The sequence below is a fragment of the Castor canadensis genome, chromosome 16 (genome assembly GCF_047511655.1).
Source record: "Castor canadensis chromosome 16, mCasCan1.hap1v2, whole genome shotgun sequence".
Lineage (NCBI taxonomy): Eukaryota > Metazoa > Chordata > Mammalia > Rodentia > Castoridae > Castor > Castor canadensis.
In genome coordinates this window covers 59246082-59270454 of record NC_133401.1, presented here as the reverse complement: position 1 = coordinate 59270454, position 24373 = coordinate 59246082, and the positions used below count along the sequence as shown (strand labels likewise).

General features: G+C 43.2%; 1 protein-coding gene across 2 annotated transcripts in view; it reads right to left on the bottom strand.

The window, feature by feature from the left end:
* Glra1 (glycine receptor alpha 1) overlaps positions 1-24373 on the bottom strand; it is a 103687-nt gene that overhangs the window by 47939 nt on the left and 31375 nt on the right. For both annotated transcript variants that reach the window (XM_074058542.1, XM_074058541.1), the window contains exons 2-3: positions 22802-22929; positions 17201-17268 (exon numbers count right to left, since the gene is read on the bottom strand). In XM_074058542.1, coding sequence (XP_073914643.1) covers positions 17201-17268; positions 22802-22929 — 196 coding nt within the window. The remainder of the gene's footprint in view (positions 1-17200; positions 17269-22801; positions 22930-24373) is intronic.

The following is a 24373-nucleotide window of genomic DNA, read 5'->3' as shown; positions in this document are numbered from 1 at the left end:
AGGGTTTTATGAACTATTTGCCTCAGGCTGGCTTTGAACTGTGATCCTCAGATCTCTGCCTCCTGAGTAGCTAGGATTGCAGGGGTGAATCACCAGAGCCCAGCTAGTCCTACACTTCTAGGTCCTCAATTGCACTGGATCTCATTATGAATAAAGTTTTGTTTTACTTGTTGCTTTTTACTTTCAAAGGACCCTCACATTAGAGTTTGTTTTGTTTTGTTTTTCCTCTCTTTCTCTCTCTAATTTTGTTTGACTTAGATTTGGGAGAAGAGTCTTCCCCCCACTGGATGGATGCAGAATCTAAATCCCTAAAAGCTTGAGTTCCCACCATCAGTTTCAGAATTACTAAGAACCATGCAAAGAGTACTAATATATCGAGACTTTATTACATGCAAGAAACTATGTTAAGGCCTTCTTGTGCTATTTTATCTTCATAGTAATCCTGGCATGGAGGTTCTGTTTTCATTCCCACTTCACAGTTAGGGAAATCCCATTCTTCCCATCAGATGACTCGTAAGTGGCAAAGCTGGGAGTTGGGCACAGGATGTCAAGCATTTAATCAGGAGACCACCCAGAATCCTCTAGGATTATACTGAGTGACAGCTCGTAACACCTCAGGTGCCATGAGATATTGCCTCTGCTGCTGTTATGTACCTGTGGGGTTTATAGATGCCCACAATTAGCAGGAGGGCCTCAAAGGGCAAAGGACAGCAAGCTTCTGCCCCTGGTCTATCACTGTCTTTTTCTGGAGTTGACCCATGGATTTGACACTCACAACCAGGGCTGGTGGACTTCCCCATCCCTGATTATTACCTCCCTGGGTCTAGATGCCTTATTTAAAACTGCTGCTTTTTCATTTGGCTAGCTCACAGTCAGTCTTTTTGCAAAGAACTGGGGGTGGTTGGGACCAGTGGAGCTGAGCACCATTGTTTGTCTTTAGGGGATCACTAAAGCCCAGCATGAGTTTAATAATTACATAGAAATGCTAACAGCAGCTAAGATTTGCTAGAACCTTATATACGTTGTACCTCTAAACCTGGCATACTTTTAGGATACTTTCTTTTTTTTTGTGGTACTAGGGTTTGAACTCCAGACCTCAGGCTTGCTAGGCTGGCACGCTACTGCTTGAACCACTCTACCAGCCCTTTTTTGTGTTGGGAATTTTGAAGATGGGGTCTCCTGAACTATTTGCCCGGGGCTGGCTTCAAACTGTGATCTTACTGATCTCTGCCACCTGAGTAGCTTGGATTACAGGCGTGAGCCACATGTGCCTGGATAGGATACTTTCTTTCCACCAGGAAAGTGGGTGTTAGGATTCTCATTTTACAGGGGAGGAGACTGAAATTCAGCAAGGTTAAAGCAGAGGTTAAGTGTCTTATCTGAGGCCACAAGGTCAGTAGGTACTAGATCATGTATAGGACTTCTTATTTCCAGATTCATTTTCTTTTGATAATTGCATGCTGTCTTTCTGTTTCTGTTTTGTAAAAAGAAATTTAAGCCAAGTTCTAACTACTTTGTTTTAAACCATCTATTTTAAATATTTATTATTATATTAAAATGTGTTTTATTAAATAATTTTAAATTAAATATTTACTACTTAAATATTAAACATTCTATTAAATATTTAAAAATTGTGTTCAATATTAAATATAAAATTTTTTTTAAACCTTTTGTTGGGAATGAAGGAAGGAACTGAAACAGACTTGGTATACCAGGGCCCTGCTTAGCCCACGGGAGAGGTTAGCTCAGGAATGTCCTTAGAGTCATTATCAGGTGCAGAACTTTGGATTGGGATATTGAGTAGTAATGTGGGTTGATAACTAGTTGCCAAAGGGTGCAAATTGAAGGGTGGATGATAACTTGGAAAGAGGATAACATAGCGGTACAGGCCAGGATGGTGAGATGTGTCACCAACAAATCTCCTGAAGTCAATAAGGCTGAACAGAGGCTCCAAATACTCATCTCTTCCACCAAGAAGGACCCAAAGACAAATAAATAACTGTACTGTGAGGAGAGGATCTAAGAGGGCACAGAGGAATTGAGCAAGGGAGAGACAGGAGCCCTGTAAGGTATGGAAACCTGGGATGGTGGCATGGAGAGGGGCACAAAGCACCTTTCTTCTGTGACCCTGGCTTCTGGCCATAATCAGCTTGGAGCCAGGAGGGACTCCCCACTGAGGGACGAGTTAGCAGCTGATCTGCAGAGTCCCCACTGCTGCTGCAGACACCTGTAGTCCCAGCTATACGGAAGCCCCACAGCCCTCACAGGTCTGAGCCTAGTGTAGGAGTGGGTTAGAGTCTGGGTGGCTACAACGCCTCCAAGAAGAAACTCACATAGTGTCCTTCTCACTCCCTGGACTTGACCTGCTATGGCCCAACACCACCTTTAAAAAAATTTTATTAGCATGTAATAGTTGTACAGGGTGATACATTGTGATGTTTATAAATGTGCTTATAATATATCTTAGTTAGATTTACCCCCTCCATCATTTTCCCTCACCCCCCACCTTAGAACAATTCCTACTGGTTTCATTCTTCTCTTTTCATATATGGATACAAAATATATCCACCATATTCACCCTCATTCCCCCTTTATGTCCATTCCTCTCCCTCTGATACCCACCTTTATAAAAACCTATTTTACCCTCCTTCCTTTCATTTTTTTAAAAAAGTATGCATTTATAGTCCAAAGGGGTTTCACCTTGGTACTTTAGGCCTGTATATATCATGCTTTAATCAAATTAACCCTACTGTTATTTCTTTCTCCATCACCATGCTCCCCTAATATTCAACAGCTTACAGTAAAATATGCTATAATATATTCAGATATAGATGGGTTGTTTCAATATTTTTCATTCTCTAACATTTTCTTTTTCTCTCTCACCTCTTGTAGTCCCCTCAGAAGGACTCACTAATACAGTTTTGTTTTCTCTCTCACTATATTTATGTACATATATGATCATATATTCATTTATATATACATTTAGCTTATAGGTCTAGCTTCCACACCAACACCATCTTGAGAATGGAGTCACTGCTGGAGTTCATCCTGCCCTAGGAGCCAATAGCTACTGCATATCCCCATCCCTGGAGCCCCACCATCATTCTACAATACTCACACAGGTGACTGCAGTGCCTGGACCCCAGTCAGACCCAATGGTCTAATTGTGACCCAGGGACCTGAGGACACATGGTGCTGTGGTCCCTAAGGAATAGGTGGCTCAGTACAGTACTAAGGTCATTCCCAAGACTAGGAGATCTATCACCATATGTGCACAGGACTAGAGGACCAGACCACCTGGCAGCCTCCACTCCCAGCAAAGCTGCACTAAGATCTCCAAAAACACTTGCAGCCTGGGCCACCGAGGCACTGGTAGATACTGCTGACATCGATTACAGCTGAGGGAATCACATGGAGACTGCACTACTTGCACCACCCCAAACCAAAGTCTAAACACCCTACCCAACTGACTCCTTAGCATCCATCTACAGGAAAAAGTCCCTACAAAAGTCACCTCATAAACCTGGAAGAGGTGACTGTTCTACCAGGTGCTCAGACAGCATGGGATGACACAAGAAATATGAAAAGGCAAGGAAACATGACACTTTCAAAGAAACCCAATCAGTCTCTAGTAACAGGCCCAAAGAAAATCAATAAAAATGCTTAAAAGGGATTCAAATATTGACCTTAAGGAAACTCAGTGAGGTACCAGAGAATGCAGATAAATAATTCAATAAGGCCAGGAAAACAATTCATTATCTGAGAAAGGATATGAGAAATTCAACAGAGATAGACATCATCAAAAAAGAGCCAAATAGAAATCTTGAAGCTGAAAAATTCAACAGTGAAATAAAAACACAGTTGAGATTAAGCAGAAGAAAGATTTTCTGAACTTAGAAAAGAAAAAAGAATGACAAAAACCTAGATGATTTATGAGACAAAATTAATGAACAACTATTTTTATTATGGGAGTTCTGGAAGAAGAGATGGGAAGGCATAGAAAATCTATTTAATAAAATAATAGCTGTAAACTTCCCAAGTCTTGGAAGAGATTTGTACATCTAGATCAAGGAAGTTCAAAAGTCTCCAAATAAACCTGATCCAAAAAAGTCCTTTCTGAGGCACAATGGAGAAAAGCTTTCAAAAATCAAAGACAAAGAGAGAATTCTATAAACAGCATGAGAAAAGCATCAAGTCACATATAAGGGAATCTCCATTAGGCTAAAAGTAGATTTCTTTGCATGCTCAGAGAGGAAGGGAGATGAATTCAGAGTGCCAAAACAATCTTGGAAATATGGAAAAATGTGGTCACTCTCTGCGAGTTAAACTAATTACAGACATGACTGTGCAATAGAGAAATTTGGTGAGGCCTAGCATCAGTCACAACTAAATGTACAATCTCAATAATTTTGTACAGGCATGTGTTTAGTTTAGCAAGTAGAACCCTAATTTGTTGCATTATATCTCATTTAGAGAACTACTTTATAAACATATGTGGGAATAAATTCTGTAATATAAGAAAGGGACGTGCAAGAAGCTGGAGTTTGTAGTTGGTAATGTAACATCAGCTGGGATAGCAATACAATGTCTGGAGGAACACCAACTTTCTCACTACTGGAAAAGGATTTCTGTGTGGTGAAGCAAGGATGATTTTTTAAATTTTTATTTATTTATTTTTTTACTTTTTGCAGTGCTTGGGATTGATCCCAGGGCCTTGGCATACTAGGCAAGCACTCTACCACTGAGTTGCATTGCTAGCCCAAGGATGTATTTTTAGATTTCTCTCTGGACTGAACAAAATTTCTCTCAAGATGGTCTACCCTCCTTTCCTCCAGTTCTGTGTATGCCAAAAGCAACTTTTGCTTAGGCTTCCTGGTATTTGGGTAGTGGCAAGGGAGCACATTCACGGAGGATGTGAGCATTACTATCACCAGAATGGAAAGTCCCATTGTAAATTGAAATAACTTGGCAGTCTGATTTCTCCACTTCGGTCTTTTGTGGGTTTAATTGTCAAACATCAGCTTTCCTGAATTTGATCTGATAGAAAGTCACACTCTAGGCTGTCATAAACTCATGACTGTGATGCTTCCCTTGGTAGTTTATTGGGACTAAGCCACACAGCAGATGATACCAAGACTGTTCATAACCCCATTTTCTACCTGTGGCAGAATGTATTGGCATTTTTTAGGGCTCTTTCCTCTTCTTTCTCTTAGTCTTCCATTTACCAGGACTTGTGAAGTGTTGAACAATATCTAACTGAGTGACATGCCGCAGACTTTCTCTTGGGTCTCCCAAACCCAAGAGTTTAGAAATGACCTAATATGTGCTGGATAGAAAGATGGAAAGTATAACAGGAAAGGCAACAACAAAAAAGATCTTGCAAGAGTAGGAAATACTCTGGAGTTAGTAGGTATAGGTAAGAACTTTCTCAACGAAACCCTAGCAGCACAGCAACTAAGAGATAGCATAGATAAATGGGACCTCATAAAGCTAAAAAGCTTCTGTTCATCAAAAGAAATGGTCTCTAAACTGAAGAGAACACCCACAGAGTGGGAGAAAATTTTTGCCAGCTATACATCAGACAAAGGATTGATAACCAGAATATATAGGGAACTTAAAAAACTAAATTCTCCCAAAACTAATGAACCAATAAAGAAATGGGCAAGGGAACTAAACAGAACTTTCTCAAAAGAAGAAATTCAAATGGCCAAAAAACACATGAAAAAATGCTCACCATCTCTAGCAATAAAGGAAATGCAAATTAAAACCACACTAAGATTCTACCTCACCCCTGTTAGAATAGCCATCATCAGCAACACTACCACCAACAGGTGTTGGCGAGGATGCGGGGAAAAAGGAACCCTCTTACACTGTTGGTGGGAATGTAAACTAGTACAATCACTCTGGAAAAAAATTTGGAGGCTACTTAAAAAGCTAGACATTGATCTACCATTTGATCCAGCAATACCACTCTTGGGGATATACCCAAAAGACTGTTACTCCAGAGGCACCTGCACACCCATGTTTATTGCGGCAATATTCACAATAGCCAAGTTATGGAAACAGCCAAGATGCCCACCACCGACGAATGGATTAAGAAAATGTGGTATCTATACACAATGGAATTTTATGCAGCCATGAAGAAGAACGAAATGTTATCATTCGCTGGTAAATGGATGAAATTGGAGAACATCATTCTAAGTGAGGTTAGCCTGGCCCAAAAGACCAAAAATCGTATGTTCTCCCTCATATGTGGACATTAGATCAAGGGCAAACACAACAATGGGATTGGACTTTGAGCACATGATAAAAGCGAGAGCACACAAGTAAGGGGTGAGGATAGGTATGACACCTAAAAAATTAGCTAGCATTTGTTGCCCTTAACGCAGAGAAACTAAAGCAGATACCTTAAAAGCAACTGAGGCCAATAGGAAAAGGGGACCAGGAACTAGAGAAAAGGTGAGATCAAAAAGAATTAACCTAGAAGGTAACACCCACGCACAGGAAATTAATGTGAGTCAACTCCCTGTATAGCTATCCTTATCTCAACCAGCAAAAACCCTTGTTCCTTCCTATTATGGCTTATGCTCTCTCTACAACAAAATTAGAAATAAGGGCAAAATAGTTTCTGCTGGGTATTGAGAGGGTAGGGGGGAGAGGGAGGGGGCGGAGTGGGTGGTAAGGGAGGGGGTGGGGGCAGGGGGGAGAAATGACCCAAGCCTTGTATGCACATATGAATAATAAAATAAAATAAATAAACTAAATTAAAAAAAGATCTTGCAAACAACAAGCAACCAACTCCACAAAATATCCAGAAATCAACTAAAAAGAAATGTGTGAGTTGCATATAGTAAAAAACTCAAAACTCTAAAATACTCCTGAAAGGCATAAAAGAATACATATGAAAATGGAAAGACAGGATCACGGTTATAAAATGTTGTAAAGGTGTTGCTTTCTATGTTAACCCATAAACCCAATGCAATCCCAATCAAGATATGAGGCCTTTTTAATTTTTTTTTGGTGGGACCAGAGTTTGAACTCAGGGCTTCACACTTGCAAAGCAGGCACTCTACTGCTTCAGCTATACCTCCACCCATTTTGCTGTGGTTATTTTGGAGATGGAGTCTTGTGAACTGTTTGCCTGGGCTGGCCTCCAACTTCAATCCTCCTGATCTCAGTCTCCCAAATAGCTTGGATTACAGACATGAGCCACCAGCACCTGGCTTGGAGGAAATTTTTTTTAAACAATAGGTCTCACAAAAGTTGATTCTAACATTCTTGAAGGGGTGGTAGGATACAACCAAAACATGAAATATCCATATATGGAAATGCCACAGTGAAACCCATTAATTTTTACAACTAATTAATAACTATAATAAACAAAATAAAGTTCATATGAAAGAGTGAAAGGATTGGAAAGGTGAAGAAAACCCTGTAAAATAAGAACTGAGGGCTTTCTCTCCCAGACATGGATATATAATTTAAGTCACAGTAATTAAAGCAATGTGGTATTTGTGCAGGGGACAGAATAATGGAACAACAGGCACTAAAAACTAGAAATGTATAGATAGGAATTCACTCTATGAAAAAGGTAGTGTGTCAAATTGGTGGGGAAATAACAACTTTTAAAAATGATTTTGGGGTTTGGCATAGTGGCTTAGGTGGTACAACACCCGCTTAGCAAGCATGAGGTTCTGTGTTCAAATCCCAGTACCACCACCAAAAAGAAAAAAAAAAGAAGAATGATACTAGAACCCTTGCTTCTTAATCAGAGAAAAACAGAGTTGAATGGCCAGCAAATACTTAATAGGAAACTATAGACTCCAAATGGAATAAGAGGTATATGTAAAAAATGCCAATCAACATATGCAAAGATGCTCAAATTTACCAGAAACTTGGAGTGCAAATTAAAAATGACACAGAAGTACCATTTTGAAAGTCACTTTTGGTAAAAATAAAAAACTTGATAATATCTTGGATTGACAAAGTATGAGGGAAGTGAACAATGCATTAGGAAATGTGAATGACTGAAGCTGCTCTGTAAGGGAGCTGGGAAATAATATCTGTCAAAAATATACATATTTTTGAAGGGACTGGGATTTGAACTCAGGGCTTCACAAGTGCAAAGCAGGCACTCTATCGCTTAAGTCACACCTCCAGTTCATTTTGCTTTGGTTATTTTGAAAATGGCTGACCTCAAGCTGTGATCCTTCAGATCTCAGCCTTCCAAGTAGCTAGGATTACAAGCATGAGCCTCTGGTGCCTGGCTGAAAATATATTTATAAAAAAAAGGCACATCCTTTGATGAAGTAATTCCTCTTTTGGATTACATTCTAAGGAAATGCATATAGAGTTAGGCACAAGAGTGTTCATTGTGGTGTTGTTTGCAAAAGCGAAAAAGTGGACAAACCTGCAGGCACATCAGGAGAGAACTGAGTAAATATGGTGAAATTATGGTGACTCCCTGTCACGGAATTTTACAGGGAGGCTACTATCTATCTATCTATCTATATTTTTTTGGTGGTACTGGGGTTTGAAATGCAGAGCCTCATGTTTGCTAGGTCAATGCTCTATCACTTAAGCCACTCTACCAGCCCTTTTTTGTGTTGGGTATTTTTGAGATAGAGGCTCACTTTTGCCCATGCTGGCCTTGATTGAACCACAATCCTCCTGATATCTGCCTCCCAAGTAACAAGGATTACTTTCTTACAGGCATAGGCCACTGGCACAATGTAATATTATTAAACCTTTATTATGTCCTCTCCCACATTTCCAAATTTTTTGATGTGTACTGTTAAATAGAAGGAGACAGTCTTAGATGTAGTGATGTGGCGAGAGACTTCAAGCCACAGTGGAAGAAGGATAAGGGAACTGCGGTATGGCCCTGGATCCTATTCAAACAACACCATGTATGTGTACCTGAATGTGTGCGCAGTCAAGGAAAAGAGACTAGTAGGTGCACACTAAATTTTATTTGTGGCAGTTAACTCAGGATAGGATAGTGAATTGGGGGGAACAAATGGGAAGTATTCTTTCTTCTTTATTGTTCTTTTCATTTGGACTAAGTATAAAAAGCTTATTTTCATGTATTATTTAGGTACTTAAAAATATTCCAAAGTGTTGCTGTCCATAAGCACACTGAGCCAATTATGACACAGCTACCCAAATGGAAAGATACTCGTGGTGGAGTGCATAGACATGGATTTGAGGGTACCGTGGAGGTTCCCCAAGGCTTAATGGAGAGGCAGAGGTTGAGAGAGAGGCCAGGAGAGTGAGACTTCGGGCTCCTGCTTCACTTCCCCCAAACAGCCCCTCTCTTTTCTTGGTAGTACTGGGGTTTGAACTCAGGACTTTGCACTTGCAAAGCAGGTACTCTACCATTTGAGCCACACCTCAGTCCCAGACAGACAATTTTAATCTATTTATTAAAGTATTACATAAGACTTTGCATCACAGAAGTTGGGCAACTGTTAAAGGTGATGTTAAAGGTGATGCTTGGAAGTTCAATAACACACAGTAGGGCCGATGATGGTCTCTGAACACTTCTGGGTGCACTTCTTGGCCTTTCACCTCAAGATGGAAATGAGTGTACTGGATTCAGACTAAGGAGAGAACCCCAGGTGTATAGGGGCTGAAGACCAGAGAGAATGGTTGAAGAAGCCAGGCCGGGGTGGGTGCCAACAGAGCCAACCTCATTTATTTGAAAGGCTGTCAGACAAGTAGGTTGGTTCTGTGTGGCTCTAGAGTCAGGACAAAAGCCATGGATAAAGGGAGGGTGAGGACTGTCCACGGGTGAAACGGGTTTCCTCAGGAGGTAAGTGGGCTCTCTGTCACTAGAGATGTGCAAGCAGGGGCGACTTAGCCTTAATGCGCTAGGTGGGAATGCATAGGTGAGACTGGTTAGAGAACTTCCAAGGTAAATTCTTTCTACAAATACTGATTGGCTCCTATAATTCAAGTAATGTATTGGGCATTAGAAATATTAAGTTGAGAAATAAATTTTTCTCTCTCAATAAAAAGCAAACATGGTGGACCCGGTGTGGAGGCACATGCCTGTTATCTGAGCTACTTGAGAGGTGGAAATTGGGAGGACTGAGGTTCAAGTACAGCCAGGGCAAAAAGTTAGTGAAACCCCGTCTCAACAAACTGGGCCTATTAATGCCTGTGATCCCAGCTTTGAGGGAGGTGTAGGCAGGAGGATCAAAGTCTGAGGACTGCCCTGGGCAAAAATGTGAGACCCTATCTAAATAATAAGTGAAGCAAAAAGGGCTGAGGGAGTGCTCAAATGGTAGAGCATTTGTCTAGCAAGCACAGGCCCTGAGTACTGCCAAAAAATCCTCCCCAAAAGGCAACAAGCAAGTGAACTTTGAAATTTTAGACATCGCTCTGTGGATGTCAGAATATGGTGACATGAGAGAACAATTAGAACTGGACATTTTTAGACAGGGGGCTGGGGAAGGGCCCTCTGAAGAGCTGTCTGAGCTAAGAGCTAAAAGGACAAGAAGGAGTCATTGGTGTGAACTCCTTTTGGACAGAGGGAACTAAACACAGCAAGAGTGTTTGTGTGCCCTCAAATGGGAGCATGGGACCTCAAACTCTTTTTTTTTTTTTCTCTTACTCTAGTTAAAGTTGTGCCTGTTTGGTTCCTACACATTTCTGCCATGATGCACCACCATCTGCCACCCTCACGAGGACTGAACCAAAATAGGCCTCTATCTACCTTTGAACCTTCAAAGTTGTGAGCTAAACACGCCTTTTCTCTTTATAAGTTTGTTGCCTCAAGTATTTCACTACAGTAAGGCAAAGCTGACCTGGTCTTTTGGCTCCTGGTTCAGGACTCTGTCCTCTGTACCTTAATGTCTACAAATAAGGCCAAACAGTTGCATAGGCTGTCAACAATCACCGGGGGTCCTGGTGATTGATGACAGTGTGCCTGTTTCTGTCCCAGGATAACCTGACCCTTGCAAGAGAAGCTGGAGCTCACATCCTAATAATGGAAATATTTAGATTCAAGCCCGAAGACACACACACGCACTCTCTCTCACACTGTGTGTCTTTCTCACATATGTTTACATATAGTTCCTCATGAATTCCAGCTATATACATGCCTCTGCACATGTCTAGGCTACTCATACTCACATGCTGATACATAGGTAAGTATTTTTCACTTCTTCAAATGTACACTAATTGCGTGTATATGCATGTACACGTAAGTATGATGACTTAAATACTGATACACACTCGGATATGTCTTTCTGTGTTTACAAGTATCCACCCATAGATACACAAGTGAAAATAATGTTTCATTTACATTCTCTTAAGTACTTTCATATATCCTACCCGTACACCTACTCACAGGTATGTGCACGTCTACACTTCACATTTCCACATGGACATAAACACACAGAAATGCATGTGCTTATAACCACATAGTCATCCACTTTCTCTTTGAGGTTACATGCCTAAATACATTCAATCTAGTGCACACATGTACACGTCTATGCTCCCCACATTATACACGTGCACATGCGTGCTGCAGACACACAGCTGCCGCATGCACACATAGCACCTTCACAAGCACATGTCCTGACGGGCTGACTGGCTCCACTGGGTTCTGGCTCTAGATCTTTCTTTTATAGACTGCCAGAGAAGGCTGCTGTAGATCAGAACCCCCTTCTTCTCTCCCTAGTCTATTCCTGCTTCAATTTCTAGCTTCCTCTTAATGCACAGATTCCAACAGAGTCCCTGGAAAGATCAGATGAAGGACAGGTAGCCTCAGCCCTCCACGTAACAGTAATGGATAGAGACCCCCTGGCCTTCTCTCGGCTCTCAGGTGTATTAGCTGTTGTGCATAAAGCCAGGCCTGGCAGGGAAGCAGACATTAGGCCTGGCACTCCAGCTGTGTGGAGCTGTGTTGCACTTCTGCTGCTCCTAGGGACAAAACACAGCCTTGGAAAGTTTCTGACCCTGGCACTGGATCCACACTACCATGGACCCACCATGCACAGACAGTTTGTTGTGTGGTTTGAGAGGCAGAACCCGGGCTGACTGTGCCACTAATTAGCTGTACATCCAAGGGCAAAAGTAACCCTCTCTCTGGCCTTCTACTTCCATGTCTGTTTAATGAGGTCCTTTCAGCCATAATCCCCTGTAAAGAAAGGAGACAAACAAAAGCTGGGTAAAGTCCCAAGCATCCAGGAATTCACTATTTATTTGTGGCCATATGCTTTGGGGTGAGAGAGTGCCGAGTTCAAATTCTACCTCTGCCACTTAGCTGTGAATCTTTAGGTTAAAAAAAATAAGGTTTCTGATCCTCAGTTTCCTCACTTACAAACTGGGGCAACATTTCTTCCCTTGTGGGGGCTATGAGAGGCCTAAATATGATAATAAATGTACAAATGCTTTGCACATAGGCTGGCACAGACTCTGTGTATCTAAATCATTCTTCATGAACAAGCTGCTGTTCTTTCTACTATATTAATGTGAGTCCAGTCTTGGTCCCCAGGAACACTTTGAGTGACCAGGAAAGAGGTGTGAATGGGAAAGAGTCCCAGGGCTCTGTTTGGTAAGATGTAGGGAGAAACAAGGTAAAGGGAGGGGAACCCTGGGTTACCGCAGAGAGCAGTGGCCTGGTTTCTGCCACATTGTTTGGTGCTGTGAGATCTTGCTCAAGTGGCCCTACCACTCTAGTCATCAGATCCCCTCTCTGTAAAGGACTGGCTTAGACAATTTCTACAGATTTTTCTTCTAGGTCTGAGATTTCAGGGTTTTTCTTTTTCTCCCTAAAGTATTTGCAAAGTAAAATAAACTTTTCAAATAAACAGGGAGGTGGAGATTGAGAGGATCGAGGTCCAAGGCCAGCTAGGGCAAAAGGTTCAAGAGACCCCATCTCAACCAAATCTGTGTGTGGTGGGGCATGGCTGATGTGTTAGCTACACAGGAGTGTAGATAGGAGAATCACAGCCCAGGCCAGCAGGGCCTAAATTGGGAGACTCTATCTCAAAAATAATCAAAGCAAAATGGGCTGGGGGCCTGGCTCAAGTGTGTATCTGCCTGGCAAGCACAAAGTTCTGAGTTCAAACCCTAGTACTGCCAAACAACAGCTACAACAAAGCCCCCAGTATCACCAAAGAAGCTGGTGAAAAAAAAATCACAGTACTGTAGAGTGTGTGAGCCATAAAGCAACCACCTTTGCCCTGCTCTTGGCCTCCCTTAATAAACAGGGAGCAAAGCCCATCACCTCTGAACCACTCCTGAGAAAGTACATTATGGCCTACCCATCACTTCCTCTCTAAAGATTACTGTACTTATCTTAGGGGAGCATCTCTTTGAGCTTCTCTTAATGGTTCTTGCCATCATCAGGGTTAACTGTTTTCCCTGAAGTCACTGGCTGAGCCTGGTGAACCCCACTTTGGATCACACTGAGGTGGCTGCTTGAGAGTGCTCTGTAGGTCCCAGGCTCCTGTGGGCTTGAGTCTGTGCTCTTTACTGTTGTGACAGTGTGGTACAGAACATGCACTTACCTACAGGGTCTAAGAATTGGGTCTTGCCCTCCTGCTGTCCCTGACTGGCTCTGTGATGTGATCTCTCCAAGTCTCAGTTTCCTCAGCTGGAAAATGGGGACCACAGTGTGAGTGGAGTGGTTGTTAAGACCCAGAGTTCAGTGAAGGAACTAAATGAGCAATGTGGAGACAGTGGAGAGTGCCACATGGCACTTAGTAACTATGGCTGACTTCCCTGGTGGTGTGCCTTGCTCTGCCCATGAGGTGGGTGCTAGTGGCATTTCCATCTCACGGACAAGAAAGCAGACCAAGATGACCTTGCCCATGCTCACAGAGCTGAGCCTTAGATTTTGTCTGGATATTGATGACAGTACCCTAACTTCTCACTCCACTGTCTCTAGAAATTAATATGTAGCAGGAGTGAAGTGGTAAGGGAGACAGAAGACACAGGGTGAGAAGAAGAGAAGGAGGAGAAGAAATCAAGATACACTGAGTCTAAGGAGTGCTCAAGACCACACACTGACCCTACACAGTGACCACGTTGGGCTTCAGTATCCAACGTTCCCATTGTTGTCATTGTCATCATCATCATCATCATCATCAAAACATTTAGTGAACGTGTACAAAGCATTTACTGTGAGAAGTGTTTTCCTTCACATACCATACAGATTAACCTGATGAGGCCAGCATGTCAATCATCATTGGGGTTTTACAGATGAGGAAACTGAGGCATAAAGACAGGAAGCAAACCGGTGCTGGTGGCTCATGCTTGTAATCCTAGCTACTCTGGAAGTAGAGATCAGGAGGATTGCAGTTCAAAGCCAGCCCAGGAAAATAGTTCGCAAGACCCTATCTTGAAAAATAACAGGGCTGGTGGAATGACTCAAGTGGTAGAGCACTGCCTAGCAAGCCTGAGGCCCTGAGTTCAAACTCCAGTATCCCCCTCCCCCCGAAAAAAAGACAGGAAGCAAATAAGCTCCTTACAGATAGAGAGCAAGCTCAGGTCTGTATGACTCCAGAGCTGGGCTTTTAACCTCTATGGAACAGACGTGTTCTTATTCTTTTAGGAATCTATAGTAAGGAGATGAATCTGTTTTCTTTCTTTCTTTCTTTGGAAGTATTGGGGTTTGAACTCAGGATCTCATGCTAGGCAGGCACTCTACCACTTGAGCTACCAACCAGCCCTTTTTTGTGATGAGTTTTTTCAAGATAGGGTCTCGTGAACTATTTGCCTGGGCTAGCTTGGAACTAAGATCCTCCAGCTCTTTGTCTCCTGAGTAGCTAGGAATATAGGTGTGAGCCACTGACACCTGGTTCTGTTTTCTCACTGTGAGGGGAAGTGCAGATCCATGCACCTATTCCCAAATAGCCAGGTCCTTTTCCTAACCAGGTGGTCCAGCCCCTGCCTTAGTTTGATAACCATGTACTGTGTAGGAAGAGTGGAAGTGCCAGCCCTTGCTGCACAAAGATTCTGAATGATGCAAATGTCAACATGCTTCTCATTTGGGAAGAAAGGATGAAAGCAGAGGGGCCCTTAAGAGTTCTGGTAAGACATTCATCCAAGGTATACAAAAGCTTGATGTTTGACCTCAATACCCAGTGAAGAGCAGCCATGTTTGTTCTTAGCTCACAGGTGGGATCAGCTCTATTTGGAGAGAAGAGGCCAGTTAGCTTTATTTCATCAATTAACCTTGAACTGTGCACAGCATCTTCTTGACTCTGTTGACACAAGTCTCTGCAAAAGAACAGATTTTGGACTGTTTGCCCCATGACCTACAGAGCTCAGAAATATCTGCCAGTATGGGACTGAAAAGTTGGCGCTAATCTTCATCAATGTTTAGGACAAAATGATGGTTTGCATTGACAAACGATGTATCCAGCTTGATCTATTTATTGCACAAAATGATTGAATACCTGTTATCGAATCACTGTGCCAGTTGCTGAGGGAACTGCAGGAAATGAGACAAGACTCCAGCCTGCCAAAAACCTACATTACAGTCACAGGAGGGATGAGCAGCCAGGCTGGTGCACTGCTAAGTGTCATTGTGGGAGCTGTAAAATTTGTCTTGAGAATAGACAGAAGGGAGCCATTCCGCCCTTGAGTCAAGCACACATGAGAACACACACACACACACACACACAAACACACACATGTACACTCATGTCAGTGTGACAGCTGCCTATGGAGGCAATTCTATGTGGAGTAATGAGAACAGGAGCTGGTAAGAGAAGGGAGGCTGCAGCAGATATTCTGGGCAGAAGCTCAGTTCTATCACCGGAACCGGGTAAAGCCTGAGGGAGAGGGAGAGGCCACTTGCGCAGAGGACACTGAGCAGTGGGTGTGACAAGAGAGTGCAGTAGGAGAGAGAAGAGGTGACAAAGGCAGGATCACCAGGGGCCTTCTAAGCTTTGCAAAGGAATTTGGGTTTAGTGCGGAAGGTGACTGGAAGCCATGGGAGTGTTTGAGCAAGGGACTGGTGTGGTTAGATTTGCACTTTAGAAAGACTGCTGTGTGAGAAAGAATGGAGAGCAAGATGGAGTTGGCAAGAACCCTTTGCAGTGACAAGAGAAAGCCATGATGGTAGCCTGGGCCAGAGTAGCAGCAGGTGGGTAACAAAGAGACATGGAAGGCAGTGGCATGTGTAGGACTTGCTGCAAGGCTGGCTTCATCTCACTCTGCTCCTCAGGCTGACCTTAGGCTGTCCTGACTTATTTTTTCACAAGCTACATGGTCTCCTCACATGAGTACAATTGATTTTTTTGTTTTCAAGGGCTGAGAAAACTTTTAAAGTGTCACTACATATACTTATAATTAGTAATGTGGTATGCAACCTTTTGGAAATTTGAAAAACATAGCAATACTGAAAGAAGAAAATAAAAATCAGCTGTAATTATTCAGAGATAATTACTACTAACACCTATTGTTTCTATTATTATTATTTTTTTCCAGTATAACTGATTTTAAACTTTTTATTGTAGAAAAATTTAAATACATCCCCAAATAGGGCAAATAGCACAATAACCCAATCTATCATTTCAGCTTCTACCACCAGTAGTCTTCTGTCTTTTTTTTTTGGTAGGACTAGATTTTGAACTCAGGGCTTTGCCCTTATAAAGCACTCTACCTCTTGAACTATACCTCCAGTCCATTTTGCTCTGGTTATTTTGGAGATGGTGGTCTCAGGAACTATTTGCCCTAGGCCGATCTTGAACCTCGATCCTCCCAAATCAGCCTCCCAAATAGCTAGGATTATAGGCTTGAGCCACCATGCCCAGCTTCACCTGCCATTTTGCGGTTGAATTTTCCTTCTAACCAGGTCTTCACAGTTTCTTTTAATCTAAAATTTTAGCCTTCTGAATAATTTTTAACGTTAAATTATTGGCATCTATTAATTGTACAAAATAATGGGCTTCATTGGGACATTTTCAAACATTCATATAGCATGCTTTGATCATAGTCACCATCCCCCATTACCCTCTATAATTTTGTTTTGTAATCCTGGGTGTTAGTGCTTTAACCATTTTGACATATTATATCTTTACCCAAAGCATCCAACAGGATAGTAAAAACACTGGAGACCTGACAAAAACACCTGATTCTCCACCTCCATGGGAAAGACTGATGCAGAGGATAAATATTTCAGGAAGAGCGATATGTCCCCAGCAGGAAAGAGCAGCTTGTATTTTGACTCACTCACCATGGTTGTCTCAGCAATGGAACCAAAGCTGTTGATGAAAATATTGCAGCTCACGTTCACCGGGGGACCTGCCAATCAAGAGAGATTCCTGCTTAGTCTTACAGCCATAAAGAAGCCCACAAGATAGGACCCATCCCTGGAATTCTGATGTCGGAGACAGATCCCCCTGGTGGAGGAGCCCCTTACTTGCCCTCCACCCCATCCTCAAGCACCTGGTATTTGTAGCCTGCATCGAACGTCTCTCTGCCAGACTCCTTTGTCCCCAGGTGAGCAGCAGGTACAGAACCCCAGAGGCTGAGTAGAGACGTACTTTCATTAACACAGGATGATTCATCATCCTGCCATATGGTTGAAATCCCATCGGCTGCCTTCTAATTTGTCTGAAATGTATTTATGGCTACAACATTTGGAGACCATCTTGGGAATTGCAAGGAACAGCAAGTTCTTTGCCTTGAACTTGTGAACCAAGAATGATTGCCTGAAAGGGTGATGATGGGAATTACCAGCTGAGGAATCCAGAGGGAACCTCAAGGGAAGTCCACCAAGGGTTTGTAAATATGGTCCAGGCAATTTTCTCACTCCTACTGTATAGGCTTGAAAAGGAGGGGAGGAAGGTCCACTGCTTTGCTATGTCATTGCTGGAGGGAATTCTGCCTAATTGAAGCCCAGTCTCTTCATTTCATGCTGTTAATTACAGCAGTTACCAATTTCCAAGCATTAAAGCATTTGTTGCTCTGCTGAGTTTTATTAACATCTTACTGCATCCTCTCAAAGGCTCCGTGAGAAGTTTGGTTAATACCTGTATTGTACAGATGAGGAAACAGAGGGTCAGAGAGGCTAAATTGTTTGTCCATGGCCACCTTGCTAGTAAATGGTGGAGCCAAGGTTTGAGTTTAATTTGGTTAACTCCCAAGGTGGCCATCTTTGTGGCTATAAGGAAAGAGGCTCAGAAGAAGGAAAAGGCATGATCAAGATCACACAGGTCAACAAGATGACCAGCATAAAATAGTTAAAGAGAAGACAAAACCATGGGTAAGAGGGAGAAAGCAGTAGAGTCCAGGTGAGAAAGGCATTAAAAAACGAGGAGGAAAGACTTCAGAAAGTTGCTGTCCTTAAACTGACCTTGAAGGGAGTTACTGCTTGTCTAATAGGTCATAATCCTTCACATGAAAAATGCAATTTGCAATTTGTGAATATTTGCATTTTTCGTTGATCCCCATGAGGCACCAAGGGTAGCAGGGCAGAATGACTGTCCCTACTTCACAAATGAGCACAGAAAGCTTTAGTGACTCACTCAGACTCACTTAGCTAACAAGTGGTAAGGCCAGGCCTTAAACCAAAGTTCTCTGCTTGTGGAAAAAGGAAGTAGATATCTTTATATCCTCTGAGTCCTCTCCATTCTGTCCCTCCTAAAAGGGTACCCCAACCATTGCACCTAAACTTGGCCAAGATTTCCTTGGTGGAAAGGAGGGGCTTAGTCTTAGGGTAAGAACTTTCTTCAAGGGGGTGTGAGAACCCGTGGGATTTAGACATGACTCCAGCCCACAGACCTCTTCCATTTTTCTAGGTTTCGTTCTCCCATCCATCTGGAGGAGGGGAGCTCCTGACCTAGGCGTTGTTCTTAGCTCCAGCGGTTTGGAATTCTCTTACGGAAGTTACCATTCCAAATCCATTTGAATTTCTAGGTTGCAAGATTTCAGAGCTGGAAGGTTTTTTTTTTTTTTTTATCGATCACCTCACCAACTGCTTCCCAAACTGATGTGCAGTTGTAGCTATCTGTAGTGGAATCACCTGAAAAACTTGTTTAATTACAGATTTCTTGGCCCAGCACCACATTTGGTGACTCCAAATCTCTGGAACTAGCCCAGAGTTTACTTAATGGACTACTTGGATGATTCTCATGACAGTCAGATTTGGAGACCACTCAACAGTCCAGCTCCCCACTCAGGGCTGGTACCTGAGCACCTCCAGCAGTGGGGAGCTCACTCTGTCTTGAGTAGTTCTTCCCATGGCTGGTTAGCAATTTGTGTTAGTTTTCTTCCCCTTATGCCAAGCAGAAATCTGCTTCATTTTCACTTCCATCTAAACAAAAGCCTGTTTTTTTCCCTCTCATTTAGCCTTAGACTCCATTTTTTTTTTTTTAACATTTAACCTCATACCGTTAAGATGCCACAAAGAGTTACTGCCCAAACCTTGTGATGATGGTTCCCATCTAGGTTCTGCAAGGATCTGACACTGTGACTCCCATGTAAATTAGAGCCTGGTTCATGTGCAGGAGAGGGTACCAGTCAAAAAGATCCCATGGGGAGGTGCGGTTCATTGATATAAATCTGAAATTAAATTACCTTGAGAAAATTACAATTTGGCCGCCTTGGGCAGCAGGATAATGTATATAGTTCATTAAATATTAAAGTTTAATTTTGTTTTTGTGTATGTGTTTGCACTGGGTTGTGCCGCTGATCCTGGGAACCATTATAACACAAAAAAATTCTCAGAAAAGACACAGAGCTGCAGAGCTGGAAGGGCTTGGTTCTGCTGGGTTACTTTACAGATGCTGAAGCAGAGGCTCAGATACAGGAAGGGATCTATTTAGGGCCTCACATATCAGGTAAGCAGAGGGAGGTTTGGTCTCTGATTACAGCCATGTTATGACTTGCACTGTCTTCATTCTCAGCAGACTGTCCCTGTGGTTCCCAGCCACCTGATTTCAGAAGAGACAGGAGCAGGAGATCTCCACTGCTTAAGGAAGCTGCTGAGTGGCTGGTCACTCTGTGGGGTTTTCAAACAATGCCATGCCACTGGGGGCCTGATCAGGATGGCCTTTTCAAGGGGTCCTGTGGTTTACCTGGGTCTTTTGGGAATCTGATTTGTGCCCAATAAGAAGCACGAGAGAGACTGTGGGACTCAGGGGCAGGTAACCCTTCTTGGGAGAGGAAGAGAGGTGAAACCTTCCTCCCAGCTCCTGGGGTGGGGTTTTAGGGAACTGCTCTCACTTCCAGTCAGGGAGCACTGGAGGATTAGTGCCACTGCAGGGTTGGGTGAGACTAAGGGATTATCTAGTTTTGTAGATTTGGGGCCCAAGTGCTCTGAGTAAGATTCTCAGAAGGACATTTTGGGTAGGCCTTCATCATGGGCAGTGCAGTCATCAAAGCACTCAGGAGGCAGAGGCAGAAGGATCAGGAGTTCCAGGCCAGCCTGGGCTACATAATGAGACTCTTCTCAAACAAATATGTATACTCATAAGTAAGTCAATAAATAAACAAACAAACAAGCATTAGACAAGGAATGGAGGCAGAGTAGCTGGGCTAAAATTCCTGGTCTTTTTTTTTTTTTGTGGTACTGGGATTTGAACTCATAGCCTCATACATTGCTAGACAGGTCTTCTACCACTTGAACCATGACCCCAGCCCTGACTCAGGGTCGTGATATGTAGCCCAGGGTTGCCTCAAACTGAAGATGCACTTACCTCAGCCTCTCTAGTGCTGGGATTACAGGTGTGTGTCTTCACCGCCTCTAGTTAAAATCATTGGTCTCCACAGCTGACTTGGGAAGGTGGTTTAACTGCTCTTAGCTCTAGCATATTTGCTGATTCACTTGTTAAGGGTTTATTGAGGGCTTTGCGTGTGCCAAGTGTGGTGGCACAACAAAAGATAACTACCATACAAACACTGGGGGTACCCACATTCAACAAAGGAATGTGTCTTTTCTCAGGAGAGCAAGGCCATGGCACCTCTATTCCGGATGAACTTCTGAGACAGTCCACTAGGGGCGCAGTAGAGTCAAATTCCTAAAACACTAAAGGCAGGGGATGCAACCTGGAGGCTGACGGCGGTAACCAGTCTTGAATGAGTTTGGTTTGTCCGATGGTAGTCTTAAAGATGTGTTTTAGTTCCAATTTGGAAGATATCACATGGAACCCCAGGTTTAAGTCTTATCTTGGAACGCATGGCTACCCAAGGCCTGTATCCTTCTTGGCAGCCATTGTCAGGAGCTGAGAAATGGTTGTCCTAGAGGAGCCCTGGGTTTTCTGAATTTCTTTTCTTATCCTCATCCTGCTCCATTCATGCACTGAACCTGCCAGGCCCTCCGGGTGTGTGCTGTGACAGCAGCCTTGGTCCTGACTTAGTTGTCCCTGGGGGAACCAAGTTTATGCTAATGATGATGGGAGATCTGGCCTCACAGCAAGGAGGGGGTGGGGTGCGGGAGCCTGGGGGTAAATGGGTGGGAGGTGGACCCAAACTCAAGCCTCAGGGCATCTCCTGGTTCACTTTCTATTTGCAGAACCATGTGGAGACAACACTCTGAGAAGGGGTCTTGAAGAACAGGGGACAAAGTAAGCAAATATTAGGAAGCTGTTACCAGCTGTCACAGCTCTTTTTTGCTCTTGGACTTGAGCCAAAAGGAGCAGTGAGGAAGGCATCTAGAATCAGGAACTGATTCCAAAGCTGCAGGTCCTTTGAATAAAATTTTTTCAGGGGTCTTGGGTGGAAGGTCAGAGTGCCTGGGTTCCCAGGAGGAACTTGATGGTACCTGTAGACATCTGCTCAGCAGTTTAAGACTTTGATGGCCTTCTGAGGCATCACGAGCACAGAGTACTGCTTTCCTCTTGCTACATATTCAGATCCCATAGGCCTGAGAGCTAAAAGAAACTTCTCAGAGGGTCTGGACTAAGTAGGGTTTGTAATTTGGAAATTATGGGCCACAAACACATTTTGTTTTAATTCACATGCTTTAGGAATGAAAATGTTTCACATAGGTCTTGATTTTAAGTTCCTTGAATGCTAGATGGTCTGGCAACACAGGGTCTACATTCCTACAGGGAACCTACAGGCTGGGCCAAGGAGGGTTCTCTGCATTTGGAAGGGTAAAAGGAGCCAGCATCTCCTTTTATCCAGTCTCTTAATCCCCCCTCTCCCCACCATTGTCTTATTTCTGGCTCACCTCATTCATTTAAATTACTTTCCTAATCCCAGTAGGCATTTGAAATTGTGATTCTGATTTAGATGAGAGAATTTCAAAATTATTTGTTAATCACCTTTAAGCACGCGAGTTTCAGTTGGACATCCCTTATCTAAAGCAAATAGAAGTGGAGCTGGCTAGTGAGAAACAGTGGATTTGCTTGATATCTCTTCCTTCTCCCTTTCAGGACTCCTGGGAAAATCTCTAGAAGCTTCAGGAAGCATGTGCTTAAAGCTGCAGATGTAGCCAACACCATCTGAGGAAACTGAGGCCCAGAGAGAGGCAGAGGCTTATTCCAATTCAGAGAGTAAGCTTGTGTCTAAGATAAAACTTGAACCTAATTTTCATATTCCATGTTTCACCCTTTCTGTATGATACCATATGTAGCAATTAGATCTGAGTTCAGGTACTGACTCCTAGTAAGTAGAGGTACTGACTGTTGGGTGGCCTTCTCTGATACTTTGTCTGGCTTGGTGGGAGCGAAGATTGAATTGAGTAACAATGTCTACTATTCAATGTCTAGTAGAAAAAGAGATACGGGATTCATACCATGAATTTACCATCTGCATTCAATACTGTACTGCTTGCTTCTGTAATCTGGGTAAACATTTTCCTATGGCTTTGAAAGGAATGTTTTCCTACCTTTAAAGTTGGGCCTGATCCTGGCATCATATCCAGAAGTTCTCCCCATTAGTTTATCCAGAAAATCTGAGGGTGACATGGGTTTGGGTGCGGAGCGGGCGGCGTCAGCCTCCTTAGAAGCAGCAAGGCTAAGAAGAGAGAAGAAGGCAAAGAGTTAACAGAGGTCCCTTTTCATGCTATGGTCAGACCCCAGCCTCCTCTAGCTCCTGTGGAACTGTTCTTAGCCTGAGGACCAGGTCGTATAGGTTCCTAAGGAGGTGAGTCTGGGCTAAATTGTTTCCCCAGCCCAAATACAAGCCAGCCTGGGATCTGGCAGATGGCCAGGGTCTGGCTGATGCTGAGAAACTGCCTCAGCTCCTGGATTTTGAGTCATCACACATAGCTTCTGTGTCTCCAAGGAAAGGAGATTGAAGGGTGAACCTGGTGGTAGGACTGATACTGCTCGGAATACCTGTCCTCTCACAGGTCCATGGAACAGAAAGGACCTTAGAGACACAAAAATCCTCATGATTTCTTTCTAGAATCAGTTACTGATTTAAAAAAAAAAGTTGCCAAAGTCTTATCCACTTGGAGATGCAAATTAGGTGTCTAAAACGTCAGGGCTCCAGAGAACCTCTATCAGGCTTGTATGTTTAAGCTTACAGGACCTCAGTTTCATGAAATGAACTCGTTAGAAAATGCACAACTGAGGCCCAGCTAGTGGAAGGGACCGCACAGGTCTCAGAGTGAATCAGTGGCCCCACCTCCTTGTGTCAAGAGTTGCTGATGACAACAAGGGGATTGGACTTTGATCACATAATAAAGTGAGAGCACACAGGGAGGGGTGAGGATAGGTAAGACACCTAAAACACTAGATAGCATTTGTTGCCCTCAACGCAGAGAAACTAATGCAGATACTTTAGAGTGACAGAGGCCAATAGGAGAAGGGGACCAGGAACTAGACAAAAGGTTAGTTCAAGAAAAATTAATTTAGAAGGTAACACACATGTACAGAAAGCAATGCAAGTCAACCCCCTATATAGCTATCCTTACCTCAACTAGCAAAAACCCTTGGTCCTTCCTATTATTGCTTATACTCTCTCTTCACAAAATTAGAGATAAGGGCAAAATAGTTTCTGCCTGGTAGCGAGGGGGTGGGGAGGAGAGGAGGAGTAAGGGAGGGGGTAAGGGGAAGGGGGGAGAAATGGCCCAAACATTGTATGCACATAAGAATAAAATAAAAAATAAAGAGTTGGGTGATGAGACATCAGCTCTGGAGATGCCTCACCTTGCTTCAGAGCAGTCCAGGTCCTTCACAGCGCAAAGTATAAATCAGTAATGTCTAAAGCAGTGGCCTCCTGATGCCAAACTCTCAAAGGTGTGAAGTCAGTATCGGAGGCTGGAGGGCTGAAGAACTATCATTGGGGCTGCTTTGTAGCCTAATCCTGAAATTATACCCGAGAGGTGGCCAGAGCTTTGTGCCACTGTCATGTGCATGGGGGCCGATATGTTGGAGGAAGTGCAGAGGTAGAGAGAGCTGTGTGTGTGTATGTGTGTGTGTGAGACAAAAGCTATGTCACCCAGTCAAACAGG